This window comes from Phymastichus coffea, unplaced genomic scaffold, assembly GCF_024137745.1.
Source record: "Phymastichus coffea isolate CEN01 unplaced genomic scaffold, Cenicafe_Pcof_1.1 PCOF00038, whole genome shotgun sequence".
Classification (NCBI taxonomy): Eukaryota; Metazoa; Arthropoda; class Insecta; order Hymenoptera; family Eulophidae; genus Phymastichus; species Phymastichus coffea.
Genome location: NW_026706849.1, coordinates 2,380,549 through 2,398,116, shown reverse-complemented (window position 1 = coordinate 2,398,116; position 17,568 = coordinate 2,380,549). Strand labels below are relative to the sequence as shown.

The window sequence follows — 17,568 nt, the reverse complement described above, 5'->3', positions numbered from 1 at the left end:
CGGCCTCTTGTTTCCCTATTACGAGCGGATCGTTCGATCCAAATCTCATACGTTGCCGTTTCGCTCTATTGAAAACCTGCTCGGCAAGCTACGCATTCGGTTGGACAACCGAATAATAGTTCACGACAGAGCATCAAAGTAAATGCATTTTTTCTTAATTGTTTTCTCGCCAGCCTAAAATTATTTCTCAAACGGCTCATTGGAATGATTTTTCACTCGTAATCGTCCTCAGCATTAATTGTCAGAGTTGGGATTTATAGAATGCATCTTAATTGACACAAATACCGAGTTTTTCTCCGAGGAATTCGCCGTAAGAGCAAGCGAAAATAAGATCGCACATACTTCGCGGGACAGAACTAAAAACATCGCTATCCGTCAATTGGCCGCGCAGAAGAGAAGGTGGAGTGCTCGTGCCGACGGAAACGAGGCCTCGCTGCGCGCGATTTTTCAGAGCGAAGATAGAGTCGCCCGTCTCCTCGCTGCTGCTTGGGGAGTAATTAGTCACGCGACATTCCGCCAGTTAATCGTCCGACCCGCGGATTGGGTCGGCATCTCCTAGTATTCCGGTTTATAGGTAGGATGGGTCTATATTACATGTGATCAATGTTGAACAAAACTCATTAGCTACCTAATGCTACATTTCAATCAAGTGTTTGTAATTATACTTTATCTATTGCTTGGAAAGTTAACTTAAGTACGTGCAAACTAGAATATTTTTCATACGTTATTTCAAAGACGAATCATAATAGATAAGTTTTTATAATGACATTCTGTTGGGACTTAATTCGTTCAGAAATTATTTCAGAAAATATTCACGATAAGACGGAATTCTCCTTTTATAGGTAGTGGACCGAAAAAAAAAATGTTGTTAGCGTGAGCGTAATTGACTGATTCAAAACATATTTCGCTAAAGTTTTTCACTTTGCATAACTGAATTTTCTCCGTCTCTTTTGTGGTGAAAACAAAAGCTTAAAATTCACATATTACCCATCATACTTTCTACATCCTAATCTCTTCATATTTCGCAAAACGAGTAAAACTTGATTGGAATAATCTTTAAGGCAATAAATTGAGCTATAAAATCTTTTCCACCCGATAAAGCCAAAGCGCGCGCGAGCGCGCTGCTCTCCCGATAACCAAGTAGCGCATCACCGTAAAATTGTCTGTACCCGAAAGAGAGAGAGAGAGAGAGAGAGACGGTTACAATTTCGCATGCATAAACGTTTTCCTCGCTACCGTACACATCTAATTCGAACAACTGTGTTGCGCATGACAGGCCAAAAGCAATTTCCTGCATCGGAGATTTATGGCGCGAGCCAGCCCCTATTGGTGTTTCGTTTCGTGTACGCCGCTGTAAACGTTGCCTCCGAACGAGTACCTCGCGGCTTCCGTTTTCCGCTGAATGGCCGAGACTTTTCTCTTTTTTTCTCCTTCTTTCTTTCTTTTGCCAAGCTACTCGAGGCCTTCTCGTCGCTGTTGTTTTGCCAGGCAGTTCCGGACGATGATGTTTTGTGATTTTACGACGGGGGAGAAAACGGGAAACGTTTGTTAGGATGGTCAACAGTGTGCTCCAAGTCATAATAGCTGCTGAGCGAGTTTAAGAGATTATTCATGATTTTATTATGAGCCGAAGTAGACGCGATCGAAGGCGCACACCGTTCGACTGTTTGCATTTGCTTGCGCTTACGTATCATCGACGCTTTTTTATTTCGATTTTCCTTCGCTCGGTATTATTTCGCTGAAAACTTGTAACGATATGTAAACAAGCGCTCGGAGAAAAAGTAGAGTTACAGATCCGCTCTCACATATTCATCAAACACATCTTCGATGCATATTCAGTTATAATAAAAACCGTACAATGTTTATGCACAAAAATAGCCGTCAAATATTTATGATCTTGAATCTTAAAGCAAAGTCAATCGCGAGGAATCGGAGCGCACAAAAGAAAATGATCGAAAGTTTTACTCGTGTACATCGAAACTCGCGCATAATAATGTGTAAGGCTCCTGTCCACTGTAAACTATTCATGAGCATAGAGAATGATTCTTTGATTAGAGGAAAAGTGAACCATCCTCCTCGTTAAAACAACGGAAAGCTCTGGTAAAGTAAGTAAATCAAGGTACAATCTCCCTCAAGGTCGACACTACGTCTATCTGCCAACTGCTTACCTTGTAACCTTCGTGATGCTTATCTCTTCGGACACACATAATCTCTCCAATTACATGATGGAAAGTGCTCTTTCCGTATTCATCGATGATCCATACGACAGTGCGTGAAAGCAACGCGAATTAGGCCTCTCTTGAGCAATTAGTACTGGACTGGCGCAAGTCGAACACAATGCATCGTCACAGCTCAATTACAATTAATTATAACGCGTCTTTGAACCGCTCGCAATTGTCCCGTTGGCTTCCGTTACATGAGCGCGCGTAGCGAGTTGCGCTTTTTTCTTTCCTTCTTCGACCGTTCGAGTGTATTATCGCTCTTCCAATGGAAGAACGAGATCTCTATGATGCGAAAGCAATTTAGTTTCAAGAACGATAACAGTTAAATTAAATAAGTATATATGAATGACGAATTGCCAAACACATCTATTGTAGGAACTGTTAATACTAGTGAAAAATATATTTACGACACGAATTATCATGCGATCGTTATATTGACAAATCCTTTTCTACACAGAATTCTGTTAAGAACTATCGTTTCAGTAGACGACTAAAGTATAGAATATGGATACTGAAATGTACATATGCTGTAACTGTCATTTTTTGTTAAAAGTAAAAGCAATTGGAAGAAAAATATTTCATACGTCATTGTTATCGCCGATCGACTTCAAAATATCCGTATTTTCACGCTTCAAAATCTATTGCTGCTAATAGCAGCATCGTCATTTTCGGACACTATATATACAGTTCTTTCTTTTTCAATAGAACGCTGCGGTGAAGTTGCATTGAAAACGAAACTATTTATTAACTATTGATGTTGCCTTTAGGCACCTCTATCGATAGATTGGGCACTTAAACAAAAAATTTTTTAACATAATTAATATCGTATTCATCGTACATAGAAAATAATTCTTCTTCAGTTGGTATCACATCGCGAGTGTGTTCCAAAAATTTATCAATCGGACATATTTCGTCACAGTCACCAATTCTGACTGTTTCCATTTCCTCTTTGATTGCATCCCAATGAAGTAACTATACAAATGAGATAATTCATGGGAAGATAATCATCATTGGCATATACAAATTTAGCTATTCGAAAAACTCTACTTACTTTCACGTAAACTTGATTTCTCGAATCTCTCAACTTTTCTAGAATTAGTGTACTGCAAAAATCTGAGTTGTGAAAGTCGCGGGCATTCAAAGCTCTGATGACCGCTCCCACATTTAGGTCATGTCCACTGTACAAATACAATTTTTTCGGATCTTTAGTTGTTTTGTTGAGATTCATATTATTAATGAATGTCTTGATTATCGGACCACCATTAAGTCGTTTCATTTCTTTCGTATAGGACTGGGTGTCGTGGTAGAGTTCAAAAATTTCTGCAAATCTTTGCTTAATGTTATCTGTGTACCAGTCTGGTAATGGAAGATGCAGCCTTTCCTACGTGAAAAGCAATAAATATGTAGAAAATCGTACGTGTAGAGAAACTCAATATAAATATAAATAACTTAGAATGTTAAAGAAACTTACATGGATAAGTAGAATATTGTGAACCGCGGCCAAATCAGTTACTGTAGTTGTTGAAACTTTGTAGTTATGTTTATCCAGTAGATCAAAAATGTCCTTGTTTGAAGCTAGTGTTTCTATACCATAAGATGTTTCGAATAGATCATCATAAAGTTTATAAAATCTTAAATAAAATAGATGTATCAGTAAGGTACAATTATAAATGTTATTTATTTGTTACTTCATAAATGTTATACTTTTTGGTGAGTTGACTTTTCAAAAGGGCATCTAGTTCTGTTGGAGAATAACTGTACGCTATCGGCATCCAATCTAATTTTGGATTCCATCGTAATTCTTTGGTTGGCGGGAACAGACCTGCCAATACGAGTTGTAGTGTCATTCTGGTACGTGGATTTTCACTCGAGCGTGCATAAACGTCTTCTGAACTGTACTTATCATTAAGGAAATTTTTGTACCGCTCTCTCAACATTTGCCCAACCTTAAAAGCCTGCATTTTTCCAGTCTGAAATTAATCAGAATTATTGGAAATGAAATTACATGCAGTCATCAAGAATTACATTAGTCAGATGTTCTAATCCAAAAGGTTCATAAGCAGAGACGTTCAGGTAGTTCAGAATGTTGTATTCATATCTTTGCGGAGCTCGTTCTCCATGTCTGAAAAGCTAAAGTATGAATTATTCCGAAATATATTATTAAAGGTAATACTGGTTTTGCAGATAAATGCACATGTTTAATTTATTACAATAAAAGTACACAATATACTCACAGCTTGAACAACTTCTAATTTCATTGTATCGCGACTCATAGTGTATCCAGAAGACAAATAACTGAAAAGTAATGCAAGAGGTAGCAGCCACAGGATTCTAAGCTCCATTACAATGTCATATCACGTTATCAATCGTAGAACATTGAAAGTAGAAAACAGAAATTCAAATAATCGGTGCAAATAAAATAGAGATAACAAAAGTCTAGATCAACATTTCATGGAAAACTACTACTCTAATATTATTTTTTTATGCAATGTTCAGTAAAAGGCAAAATTGCGCGAAAATCACGAACGTAATGACTGAAGCTGATTGAAACTTAGCTCTCAAATATTAATATGAAAATAATTTTCTGATAGATATTTCCTGCAATTTTAAACAAGATAAGAAAAGTTGATTGTATCAGTGTGATAATGTTTTATCTATGAAAAAATGTTCAATGATATATCAATGTGTTATACATTCATACTTAATGCCTACATTCCTAGAAATTGTTTTCATTTTCGTCATTGCATTGTCATATAGGAAATAATGTTTGCATTATTTATTAGTGCAGATCAACTTTTTTATATGTAAAGAGGAGTAAGGTGATATGGCCACCTAGACTTTAACCAAACTTGTAAATTGGAATTGTTTATTAGTCGGTTAGCTACAAAATCCTGTGATTTATTTTTTAAAAACATTTTTTATTATAGAAATTTTGACTACAAAAAAATCTGAAAACGTGTTTTTAAAAGATGTACGGGTAATGTGTATCACTCGAAACTGTGATGTTGTCAGTGTAAGTCATGTTGTCAGTGTAAGTAAATGAAATAAAAAAGAAGTCAGATCTACCAACCTCCTCAGAAATGTCGTACAGACAGTCACTCATAACTTTTTGTCTTTTACATATCATACAATTATAATTAAGAAAAATTGGTGATGAATATGCAAAACATTTCATAAGCCTATAGAAAAGCCAGTATCACGGACGATGGACAAAATCTTATGGTACGTTATGTAAAGCAACCAATAAATACTGTGAAAAGAAGCTTTTTGTCACAAGGTACTCGTCGTCATAGAAAAAAAATCTTGCCCTATTGCATTTTCTAAACTGTATTCTTAACTAATTGATTTGATCAAACGAGTTAAACTGAATCAACCTGATTCCAGAAAACTAATGTGTGCGTGTGTATTTGTTATTTGATTGACTGCGAAATTATATGCAAAGGGTTTCAAGGTTTTCTTTAGGATACTTGCATATTTTCGAATAGTCATTAACTAGAAAAATTTGTGTTTTATCAAAGGATTTTTAAATTAATTCTCATAAACAAGTATACATACAAAGAAAACTTGCATTGAACACAGACTGAGAGAGAGAGACTCATTTTATAGCGAATTTCATATGAAATGTGTTTGTGGATAGATTTATATACAACGTAGGTAGAGATATATGTACATATGTATAATGAATTAATAGACTCATTTGCATAGAAGAAATAAACATATATTATTATTGAAAATGTGGTATAGTACACGACAAAATTTTTTAAAGAGGTAGTTAGAATAACATATGACTAATATGCTTGGAGTGACTAATTCAAATATACTAGTAATAGTGTTGTTTAATTTACAAGTCTATTAAAGAAGTGATTTTTCAATAAAATTCATTGGATCATATGGCTTATACATAAATTTTCAAATGAAAAAAAAAATGACTACTAAAACTAGGGCTATTCAACAAGGTTCTGTACAAGGGTTATAGTCTTGCTGTTTACAGGGCTCGAGGATTAGACAATGGAGGTTTAATGGTGTCGAATTTAAAGTTACGATGTCGTAGATTGCAGGGATCAAGGATTTTGAAAATAATTGGGTCAAGGATCACGATTATAGCTTGGAAGGTTGGTATACTATGTATTTAGATATATCTCCCTGCGAATAAACTTTATTCGAGCGCAAAAATAGTGCTTTTGGCAATGATGAAAAAACTAGAAATATACTATATCTGATTAGTTGTAAAATTGACTATACGTGTATTACGGGTGCGATAGAACTGTTGAAATACTACATTTGAATCACAGATATTTCCATGAAAATAAAAGATATTTAATGTAGCTCTGAATATAGCAAAAAAATGACATTGATCGCGCTTGGAAATCGTTCGATTACGTAATGTCTGATTTGTTAGAAAAATCTGGAACTTGACGACCTATGCTATTCAATGCTTAGGCTTGAATTTTGCAGCTGGCACGAGCGCGCCGCATTAATTTTATTTACATTTATAAAATGAACGTTGGTAGAAAGTAGAAACCGCGTAAAATTATTTAGTTCACGCGCATAACGTTTATGACAAGATCGCTTGAAATAGAAACTACACGTTAAACGGTTTTGTCACGAAGCAAGATATACGACGAGGGGAGCAATTTACTGCGCACCTCGAATGGGCTCGTGTCAATTAACATTCACAAGTATCAATTTCGATAAGTGCAAGAACAAGCTGCATTAATGAAACTGATGAGAAACGGCGGAACGGTTTCCCTGGCAGGGCGAATCCCAAAAAGAGGGAAGAGCCGATCGCCCAGCGGCAGCGCGGCGCGACGTCGAGGCGCACAGTAGCGTACCGCGTATCTCGTATATGTTTTTGCGATATTTCGTCTCCCGGGGTCGTTAATTGCATTAGCTAGGACTGTGGCCGCGCGGCCAATTATATCGCGCCGTCTTTACGCCTAGTCCGCGTTCCGTCGTTGCGATAGCAGCGCGCGCATATAAGCGCCCCACTTCCGATGCGCCGGTGCAACTTGATCCGAGTGATCCCGTCTAACACCTGCTATCGATTACACTACTTTTTCACGTCGGCTTATAAATATGGAGGGATGCTTTTTAAGAGGATGCAAATTGAAGCTACTTATCTGGGCTTTGTGGGAGGAGGAACGTTAGACTGGCAATTAATAATATCGCTGAGTGCAGCTAACTGTTCCTCCGCAAAGTTTCTAGGATTTGCCACTTTCTACGCATATACGTATTTTTTTTTTAGCCGGATATATATGTATAGCATCTAATTGGCGAGTAACACTTGCCGGTGAAATGTCGTAATCTTTTGTATACTTAATTGACAGCACTTCTAGCGGCTCGCGGAGTTTATCAGAGCTCAGTCGTTCTAAGCCGTCCGCTACGTGCCGCAACGTACGTTTTTATCCTGAATAATTTATCATTCCTTGTTTAAAACTAACTACATCGTAGCATTACGTTTTTGTTAAATGCTCAAATTGGAAGCGATTTTCCGATCAGTCGAGAAAATACCTGCCCGGCCATAATCGATTTTAACTTCAGAGAAACCGCCTTTTTCTTCCCGCGAAATAAGAGACTTTTCACGAAAACTGCTAGTTCTCCGTCCTCTCAAAAGATTGCACAATAATAATTCCGGTACGTAAAAAGTGACAATTGATATTGAATCGGACACCGAAACAACTGTAATCCACGCTGACGTCAATTTACAATCAACTTCTCGACGAGCAGTTTGCAGAAACGGAATGAAATCTGTTCTGCGCGTCGTTGCCGTTCGCTTCATTATCGACGCTCTTCGTAAATCGTTAGCAATAGGCGCGCGCAGCTACATAGGCGCATTACGTCCGCGGAAACTGAGGAAATTCAGCGCGCGCAGAGTCGTTAAGAGAATCGCTCAAAAGCTCGCTGCTCTCGCCATTATCGCCGTCGTAAATATAAATCCCCGTTTGCGCTCCGCGAAAAGTCCGGGGACAAAATCGCAACTGGTTGTATACTGGACGCTGCGTTATATATTGGAGAACCTCGTTATATTATTTTAGTGTGGCGACGATTGTTATAGGTGTGAAAATTGTGGTGGTTTCGCGTTTTTGTCGGAATTTTATGTTGCGCTCTAAGAGAAGAGTCCCGTTTTTCCCCGTTGCGTATTTTTCACTCACTACTATTTCTAGTAAACATTAATCTTTGAAATCTTGCAAATGATAAGCTTGATAATTGCACTCTGTAGGTACATGCGGCCGATACGTGATTTGAAAGCTAGGTTTTATCGGGTTTATGATGCAATGTAAAAAAATGTTTGTCATTCCTGTTTTTGAAAAGTCAATAATCTATGAATAAATAAAAAAAAAGAGCTCTTGGTCATGAATAACTTTACAAGCAATCTACATTGACATTTAGCGATACATGGATTTAATATTTCAATTGTTTAAAATGTTACAAATTCACTATTCCACAACATTTATTTTTTTACCAAAGAATTGGAAAATTGGATAGGTGCACATAAGTAAACGATAATTTAAATGACTCGAGCATGAAAGGCAATATCTGTGAAATATTTCAACACACTTTATGCTATAGACTTCCTAAATTACATAAGAAAATTGGACTATCCCGAGTTTATAGCCGGCATTCGTGAGTGAGTGAGAGAGAGAGTATTTATCGATTATAAAGATACTTTCAGCTCCAATTTACAAGGAATGCAACAGCTTCTACATCGTCATAAAGGTTTATATAGTAAATTGGCCTATATTCCAGCAAAAATAAAACGTTACGCTCTTTATAGCATCGCATGCGCTATAAGCTGTGCAGACTCTCGGCTAAATTGCATTTATTAACCGACAAATCTGCCAACATGCAATGATATCGAAACTACATTAACACTCCATAAAATTGCTCCGCTATATTCGCAGCGAAAAATTCATTGAATACCTAACCATTTCTGGTTATTCCGCAACGTAAGGAATTCACAAAGCAACGGTCACGTTCGCCGACGATCGGCAAGTCGACCGGATAATAATATACATATCGCGGCACGAGGAAACAAGTGGAAAGTCGGAAGTGCAATTCGCGAAGGATTTTCGCTCTCGAGTTGTGGTTTTATACCGATGCAAAGGCGTTGTATGCTCGATGAATTTGCGCGCCCCGACAAAAACGAGATATCATTCGCACATTTAGAACGCCGCGGCTGTTTAAAAGCGCCTTCGTTTTTCGCGCACCTCGATGTGCCGACGATCGGCTGAGTTGCGATCGCTTATTGTGCCGTTTGTTTTTTTCTTCTCCTACCGATCATTGCTTGCCAAGCGCAACGCGCAGCCGGCGATAAAATCCGTTAACGAGATGTAGGAAGTGAAATTGGTACTCGTAAGCTTTCGAAACAATTGTTACTTGGTGTACTATTAAAAAAAAAAAAAAAAGAAAATAAGAAGCGAAACCAAAATGTTTTGAGGAAGATCAAAGAATAAAAATTCCCATAGACCGCAAGACAATTGTCGTAAAACGTAGCTGCCAGAATTACGAGATACGAGGGAGAAAACGAAGGTCGGAAAAATTGCTCGCAAAAGCCGGCGGCCGCTTAATTTATTTTCACAGTAAGCCGAATTCACGGAATTGTTGACACTCGCGCGCTCGATCTGAGTTGCGAGCGCAGATGAAGAAGAAGAAGGAGGAGGAAAAAGACAGGTAGAGAAAAGAAAAAGGAGAAGACGCACTTGCTCGGCCGCCTCCGGGCGCGCGAGCGCGCACTCCGCGGAATCTCGCGGACTGACACAATTATCCGCGCGAGCGAGGAGTAGCGCGCAGCGGGGGGAAAAAAGCGGCGGCTCGCGCGACAACGTTCGACAAAAGGCTCTCTCTCGCCGTGTGCTACGAGCCGATTCGAGAGACTCTTTATTTGCTGCCTCTCGTGCGCCGCTCGATCGGTGCTCCGTGGGGCTGCGTACCCGTGAACCGCCAACGGGGTCTTTATGTTGTCTGGAGCGGCGGCGATGTTATACGTACGGTTGACGTTTCGAGCCGCGCTGCGTTTCGTGCACTGTCGCGCGATCCGAAATAAAAAAAGCACCGATAGATCGACAGGCGGAAATCTCCAGAGCATTTACATACGTCGGCGCGCGCAAACGCACGGACAGACACCATTGTCGACGCGCTGTCACTTTCGTTTCTTCGTCGAAGCCAACTCTATCCGATAAAACTTTCTTTTTCTGCGGGACTGTTCGTTCGAGACCGAAAACCTAGGCTTGGAGGCCTGCTCGCAGATGTCTACAGCGAGGCCTGGCATTGTCCACCGCGGAAAATCCCTCGGTGATTCGTTATAAGGATGCTGCCGAAGGTATCCGGACGTTTGAAGGTTACGAAACTTTGCATTATGAATTATGAACGGATCAATTATGTCGGGATTCAATACAATTGACTTTCGCATTACGTCCGAATTATTTGCAAAGCCATCGAACGGAGATTAGACTGCACGCGACATCGCGACCGTTGCGGTCCGTAAGGCCTGTCACGGACGATCGAAAGCTTATCGCGCGGGGGGTGCGCGATTTATCGTCGCTATTATGGACTATTACAGAAACGGCTAATTTATAATTAATCGGCTCGCTCGCGCCCACGTGTCTCGTAAACTCGCGCGTACAGTTTTGCATAAATTTCGCATCGATGTTTATGGGCGCACGCGCTGGCCGACGCGCGGCCAATTAACCGTCAAGTTTAAGGCGCTTGTCTTAGCGTCGCTGGAGTTAATTCCGTTGCGGTGCGCCGTGTCGCTTGTTAGTTCGCGCAAGCTCCCCGAATGTCTTCTGCGCGCGCGCGCGCGGCTCTATTACTCCGCTCTGTTAATGAGTGGGTTTTAAGTAGACTTTGACGATGCCGATAATTTCATCCGACAGCGGGTGAACAAACTCATTTTCATCATTAATCCATTGGGCTTGTACGGAGTGCTGGCTGCGCGACCGCTTCTCGCCGGTGTTTTTTATTATTTGTTACGTTTAATCGCCGCAGTAACTGCGGGCGCAATCAAACGTTTTTAGTGGATCATTTCAGCTTGCGCTCAATGACACGCTTCGCGTTTCATCTCGCGTTTTATAAACATCATCAAATTCAGCTTTTCAGCTTCAAGCAAACAGAGTTTTGCGATCGAGTGGACGATTCGTCATACAGCAAATGCGAAAAATTCTGTCCAATGAAGTTTCTCTCGAGACACGTAGTATGGTAGCGTTCCTTCACTGCAAACGCGTAAAGTGCAATATCGAGCACTTACATATGCGCACGCAAAAGAATTTCCGTGTTTTTGCTATTCTTGAAAAAAAGGCACTATGCGCGCGCAGCAATTACCAAGGCATTTAAGATTATCGAAGTCCGTTGACTTATCACTTACGGCTCGTAAACTCATTCCCGTTGCTCGCGATTCTCACTTTTCTCATCGGCAGCATTGTGCTGCTACTGGACGTTAAAAAACAAAGTCTAATGCGTATAATTATCATTGATTTATCTGTGTAGGTAAAGTTGCGCGCGCGCGCGCGCGCTCCGTTTTGCCCTCGGCGCGTCCGCGTTATATATATTTAAAATAGAAAGATAATTATTATTCATCGATTTAACGGCTACGACTGTAATTATAATCTAAATATATTTTAACGATACGCGCACACGCACTTTCCTCGCTGATCTTACGGTTTCTATCTGGCTCAGCATACTTTCCATCGCCTCAGTGGATAAATACAATGCATTATACTCATTACAGTCGACATAATCGCACGCGTCATGGGAACTGACTTTTCTTACTCCAGCTCTTTCGAGCTTCTTTGAAAATAATGCTCGCAAGAAAGCGAATATAATTCGCTACACGCTGCCTGTGTAGATGCTTATCCGTACGTTGATTGAAATGTTACAACTGACGTAGTTACGGATCGAAGTATATTAATGCACGGGATTAAATTTAAAAAACTATCAACGGGTCTGCAACGCGAAAAGAAAAAAAAATCAGGTCGCTTGCATCCATGTTTTCTGCTTACTTTTGCAGAGCACTGTCCATTTGTCCAAGTTAAAATCTGTATTAATCTCGAGTCTCTTACTCGTTATTTCAAGAAGGGGCGCGCGCGCCGTTATCGTTGGGATCGACAAAAGCTTTAATGAAACGAGGTGCGCGCATTTTTAACGGGCAGCGGAACTTCAAACTGGCGTAGGTATATGGTAATGTCACTCATAAATCAGGCAGTCGAAATCGAGCGAGCGCGTTCGCGCGACGAGGAGCCGAACGTAACGACGCGCGCGTTACGTATGGCCCCCGCAGCGATTTTATCGCGAGGGCCGCGCATTAGCCGTAACGGAGTGCCGAGAAGCGTGTCCCCCCCCCCCCTCGTTGTAATTGTATCGATCACGGCCCGGGCGAGTTTCGACGACGGATAAAGGACGCAGCTTCCGACGCGACTGACCCTGACATTACGGGAAGCCCATAAATTGGCAGCGTACGCGCTGTATATCCCGCTCGGCTCGCGGGGTCGACGCGGTGCCCGAGCTTCGAAGCGATAGCGCGATACGGTCGATAATGCGCTCGGGAAAGGCTCGCGCGCACGGACAATCGACGTCGGATCGAGCGCTCGACGCCGCGCGCGCGCGCGCACAACGAGATAATACGTTAGACGCGGTGCCAAAAAGCGAGGCGAGCACTGGCGCAACGAGAAAGAGAGAGGTCACTTCCCGTGCAATTATCGGCAGCGCCGCGGCCACTTTTACGTAAGTCTCCCCGTATCAATGTAAATAACGCGCGAGCGGGCCCTGCGCGATATCGTTGGATGATTCTCTCGCGAATATACCGTTAGGCGGACCGAGAGCTCCTCCTCCTCCTCCTTCCGCGCTTTCGAAAAATAGTGCATACAATGCGTAATAACGGGCCGATTCTCTCCTCGTCTTGGACTCGTTTCTCCGCCGCGGGTTCGGCCGTGGCCGGCAGATTAGAATCTTAATTAATTGACATGAGACTGCATAGTGCTCGCGATATTGTTCGCGGCAGGATTTTTCGTCGATACGTTGGGACGATTCTACCCTCGTTGCGCGGGCTCATTGTGCGTTTTGCCAGGAAACTGCTCGGCCGTTTATCTTTATTGAATCACGGCTCGGATCGTGTCGAACCAAGTTTTCGTTTTGTTCGCTCGAAAATATCGGCGCTCCGCGTACTCTCCAGTGATACGCCGCGGTGCGCTTTATCCGTATTATTTCAACTTACGGACAGGACTTGACTTCTTTTCCGTGCTCATTCAACTTCTGTCGAGTGCCAAGATGTGCATGACGATTCATGGACAGCAGCTTTTTACGTGCGAGAATTTAAGCCGACCCCTTGAACATTTTAATCCTCGAGGTAAGGATTCACTACGCTATTCGGCGAACTGGCCTAATAAGAAAAAAAGCTGAGGCGCAACCGGGCGCTCATTGTCGATATACATAAGTCCCCAAATAAGGAAAACCAAAGATAATTACATAAACCATGTTAATTGCAACTAGTTGAATTCATTATGTAAGAAAACTAACGAGCACCTAACGTAGCAAACAATTAATTGACGTGCGTCCTTGGCGCATAACGCACATCCAATGCTCGAGAGCGAGAGAGAGCAGTAAACGCCCGAACAATCGTTTGCAAAATGGCGGGGGCGCGCAGCAGCAACGCTTCCGCAAATTTTACGAGGCCGCGCTATGATAATGCGCGGAGAGCGCGAGCAAGGAGGCATTAACGAGTGCGCGGCTGCACGGGCAGAGCACGTGAGAATCGGCGCTGCTTGGCCCATTACGTGAACGGCGCGCGGCGCGCTTACGTAAAAGCCGCTCGCTAAGCCCCCCCCCCGACGGCCAATGATCCTGATAAACGCGCGACGACACCCTTCCTCCGTCGCGACGATCCCCGGCGTGACTTGTGTCGCGTCGCTCGCTCGAAACAGCTTTCCCTCGGCGAGCCGGCAGAGCTCGCGGCTGCGCCCCGTTCGTGTCTGGACCTCGACGCGGCAGGCTGCTGGCTCGTCGACGGAGGATGCGCGTTCCCACGCGCCCGTCGGCCATTCGGGAAAGCGAGCCCCACCCGCGTCGGATCGTCGAAAATCGCCACGAAAAGCTCGCTTCGCGGCGCGACGGACTAGCTCGGGCCGACGGCTTATTAGCGCGCGCGCGCGTGATAAATAACGTCTTCGCTCGGCTAACGCGCATAATTCAATCAACGCCGAGCGAAACGCAAGCGCGCGTCCGCGCTCGATGCACAATGGGCGACGCTCGAAAGAAAGCTCCGCGCGAGAGCAAGCACGTGCACGCATCTATCAGACCGAGCGGCGCATGCATTCATCACTCTTTCCGCCTTCGAGTCCTTTCTCTTTCGAGCTCCCCCGATGTCTCCCTTTCTTCTCGTACATCGATAAGCCACGATTGCAACGAATGATCTGTATAGATTCGAAAAGGCATTCTCGCCGCGGGGATAGCATTCGGGTTACGCGCGTGCGCCGAGTCAGCGCGCCACGCCGTCGGCCATAGACGAGCTAGGCGAGATCTTAATAGGGGCAAGTGTCGGAGCTCCTAATTGCCCCAAGGCTGCGATGTCAAATCTGTTAGCCAAGCTTACAAGTAACGGCAGTTCCATGCAACGATTGCATGCCTGAATTATGCGTAACCGCCAGCTTCGAGGATTAACGTTATCTTTAACTTATAATTGTGATAATTATTGTGAATGGCTAGACCACTGCTATACGTAAAGTTCCAGTGAAAGATCGACAAGTATACGAGGAACGTTCGAATGCCATTCGACTATAAATGGCAATGGGATTGATTGGCCACTCGAGGGAAAGAAAAACTATTGCACTAAATGGATAATAACCACGCCGAATATTGATAATGAAATAGTTGACAAAAACGAGCGAAAACTTGATAACAGGACAGAAAAATCACGATTAATAATGAAAAGGATCGAGCTATACCGAGCCTCGTTGAATTGGATGGTGGATCACAAGTGCTTTTTTAATAGGCAAATCTCAGTGTACACGCCGAATAATGTTTTTTTGCAAGTAACTATCATTAACAGGAAGCACTACGCGTCCATGCTGTGTAGCCATGCTGTGCAGCTGAACGACTGACAACGAGCTACTGACGTTTCGCACTTTGTTTCACTCGGGATTGCACGATTTACTTGTAATTCAACAGCCCTAGAAGAAGTGAATGTTTGTTAAAAAAATTATGAACATACGTGAAATCCGTCATGCACTTATGAATTTGCAAAGAAACCGCAATGACCTTCGGTAAGATTGGACTTTTATTCGTGAAATGCGGTTATAAACTACGATTGTCAGGAAAATTATGGCATTCGATATACTGCGAAAGTTCTCATAAGCTACTCGACGCAACTCGATGGGATATGCTAACGAGGTCATCCGTAAAAGTGACGAAAGAGCGAGGGCACTGATCTCTCACGACGTCACTAGAGGGTTAATCGGGATTGATAAGAGCTACCGCGGCGATCGATCTTCGAGGGGAGGACGTGGAAAACGTGTCTATTATTGAGCGGCCCGTAGCCGCGGGACACATGCTCTCTCGTGAGTTACGGTGCTCCGCGGCCGATCGAGTCGCGATATCGCTGATAACCACACTGGCCGCCTATGCTCAACGGTTGTTTAGCGTGTATAGCGGTGAATTTCAAGCATGTCCATGTTGATCGCGAATTAACAGACCCGTTGATTGATTCTCAAAGTTGGCGTTAAGTAATATTATCGATTTATCTAATAGTAGAGAAAAATTGATTTTATCATTTCTTAATAAACTTCAGTCAACACTATAATTAGTAATGTTCGTTTCATTTAACCCCTCAGATTTATAAAATTATTGCAATAGCAGTGTTATACAAATAAGGAGAAGGTCTATGTTCTGCATCGCCTATACTTTGCAGAATTTTGAAGAAATTAATTCTTGTAATCTCCAATGAAAATCAAGTGTCAGATCCATCTCAAAGGCTTTTCATCCTCACATATAGACGCTTTAATGTGGAAAATCACTAAAATTCAGACTGAGTACTTTCGTTTATAGGTTGAATTAGACTTGACTTATTACAATTTAGATAAGTGATATAGATTGTCGTGATGAGCAGCTTTCATTTGGTATCCCGAAGGACAAAAACTAACAATTTTCGACTGAGATAATTCCGTAAATGTATAAAAGATCATGAAAATAATAGAATATTTAATGACATTTTATAAAGGACTTTCAAACGAACGAATTTTTATTTTGTCAAAGATCTGCAAAGATTGGTATTTTGAGCAAAAAATAAAACAAGATATTGTTATTATTTGTTTTTCTATTAAATTTCAAAAAACCATGATAATTTATGTAAATTTTTTTCGACCGATGTCAAGGTTTCTAAGACTATCACGTAAGAATGCGCAATGAGAAATACATTACTTTTAGATCCTATTAATCCGCGCTTAATAATGTGTAGCTTTGTGAAATTGACCGTACAACTGATATAATTACTTGAGATAGTGTAATATGATCACGACAAAAATAGAAATTATTTTTATACAACGAGAATGAAAAGCAAACAATAAACAATCGACAGCTGCGTTCACTCAGACGAACTATGAAAAATGTCAGTGACTTCGCTAGAATTAATGTCGTTCATCGACCAAAGTTGCTGTCGAATGAACTCGTGAAAGTTGGTGTTAGATAGGTATTTGTACTTTTTGTATCCAGAGCTAGGTAGCAACTGATATTAATCCTATTTTGCGTTAATGAAGTGTGAGCGCACGTTCTTGTAAATCGCCACGTTGCGCTCATTGCAATAAGAAAATATTGCATGGAACATTAGAAATAAATATTTATCATTATAAGCACGGCTATTGTGTGTGTGTGTTTGTTCCGTGCGACAACGTCAAGCTGCCTGCTGTTGACAGTTGTATATGCACTAAGAAATGCTGTCATTCGATTTTTCTCTTATTTTGCAGGCACTATCCAAACGAGCGCTTTGGCGTTGAGAGACCGTACAGAAAGAAAGTATAGTAGGCGATAGTTTTAACGAGATTCTGGGATTGACGACAGCTTGTCATTACTTTAACTGATGAGCAATGGACAAAAACTACGTCAAATGTATTAAAATGAAAATTCAGAATTTAATTATATATTTTGCGTACAAGTTTTACTGAGTAAGTTAAAAGAAACATTTGTACCAACAATTTATAAAATATTTCTAGATGGAAGAAGAACGTTGAAAGTAATTAAAATCATTGAAACATAGAGAGTACCGTCATCGAACAAAAAAGTTGAATTCTAATTTGTAATGGTTCTCGTATAAATGTTTATTTAAAAATATTTAGTAGTTGATTAATTTATGCCAAAACGTTCA

At 41.5% G+C, this 17,568-nt stretch overlaps 1 protein-coding gene and 1 long non-coding RNA gene across 3 annotated transcripts; one reads left to right on the top strand and one right to left on the bottom strand.

Moving 5' to 3' along the window:
- Positions 1-1,607: 1,607 nt before the first annotated feature.
- On the bottom strand, positions 1,608-4,774 carry LOC131663741 (venom acid phosphatase Acph-1-like). 2 transcript variants are annotated; one of them, XM_058934338.1, is made up of 6 exons: positions 4,457-4,774; positions 4,248-4,352; positions 3,927-4,192; positions 3,694-3,853; positions 3,274-3,603; positions 1,608-3,194 (listed from the first exon to the last, which is right to left on the bottom strand). In XM_058934338.1, the coding sequence occupies exons 1-6, from the start codon at positions 4,562-4,564 to the stop codon at positions 3,015-3,017; spliced, it is 1,149 nt and encodes a 382-aa protein (XP_058790321.1). In that variant the 5' UTR covers positions 4,565-4,774; the 3' UTR covers positions 1,608-3,014. The 2 variants fall into 2 exon arrangements, with proteins under 2 accessions (XP_058790321.1, XP_058790322.1); XM_058934339.1 differs by having other exon boundaries at positions 4,248-4,344; positions 4,457-4,567.
- Positions 4,775-5,278: 504 nt separating this feature from the next.
- LOC131663776 (uncharacterized) lies at positions 5,279-17,472 on the top strand. The gene is made up of 3 exons (XR_009301877.1): positions 5,279-5,444; positions 6,214-6,334; positions 17,171-17,472. It is a non-coding gene; the product is annotated as an uncharacterized LOC131663776 (long non-coding RNA).
- The last annotated feature ends 96 nt before the right edge of the window (positions 17,473-17,568 follow it).

What these genes read in the sequence shown, in the direction of transcription:
- LOC131663741 (XM_058934338.1), bottom strand. Translation starts at nt 4,564, where the DNA reads ATGGAGCTTAGAATCCTGTGGCTGCTACCTCTTGCATTACTTTTCAGT. An exon ending in ACAATATTCTACTTATCCAT is followed by an intron (nt 3,604 to 3,693) that starts GTAAGTTTCTTT and finishes CTTTTCACGTAG; the next exon opens with GAAAGGCTGCATCTTCCATT. An exon ending in GAAATCAAGTTTACGTGAAA is followed by an intron (nt 3,195 to 3,273) that starts GTAAGTAGAGTT and finishes TCATTTGTATAG; the next exon opens with TTACTTCATTGGGATGCAAT.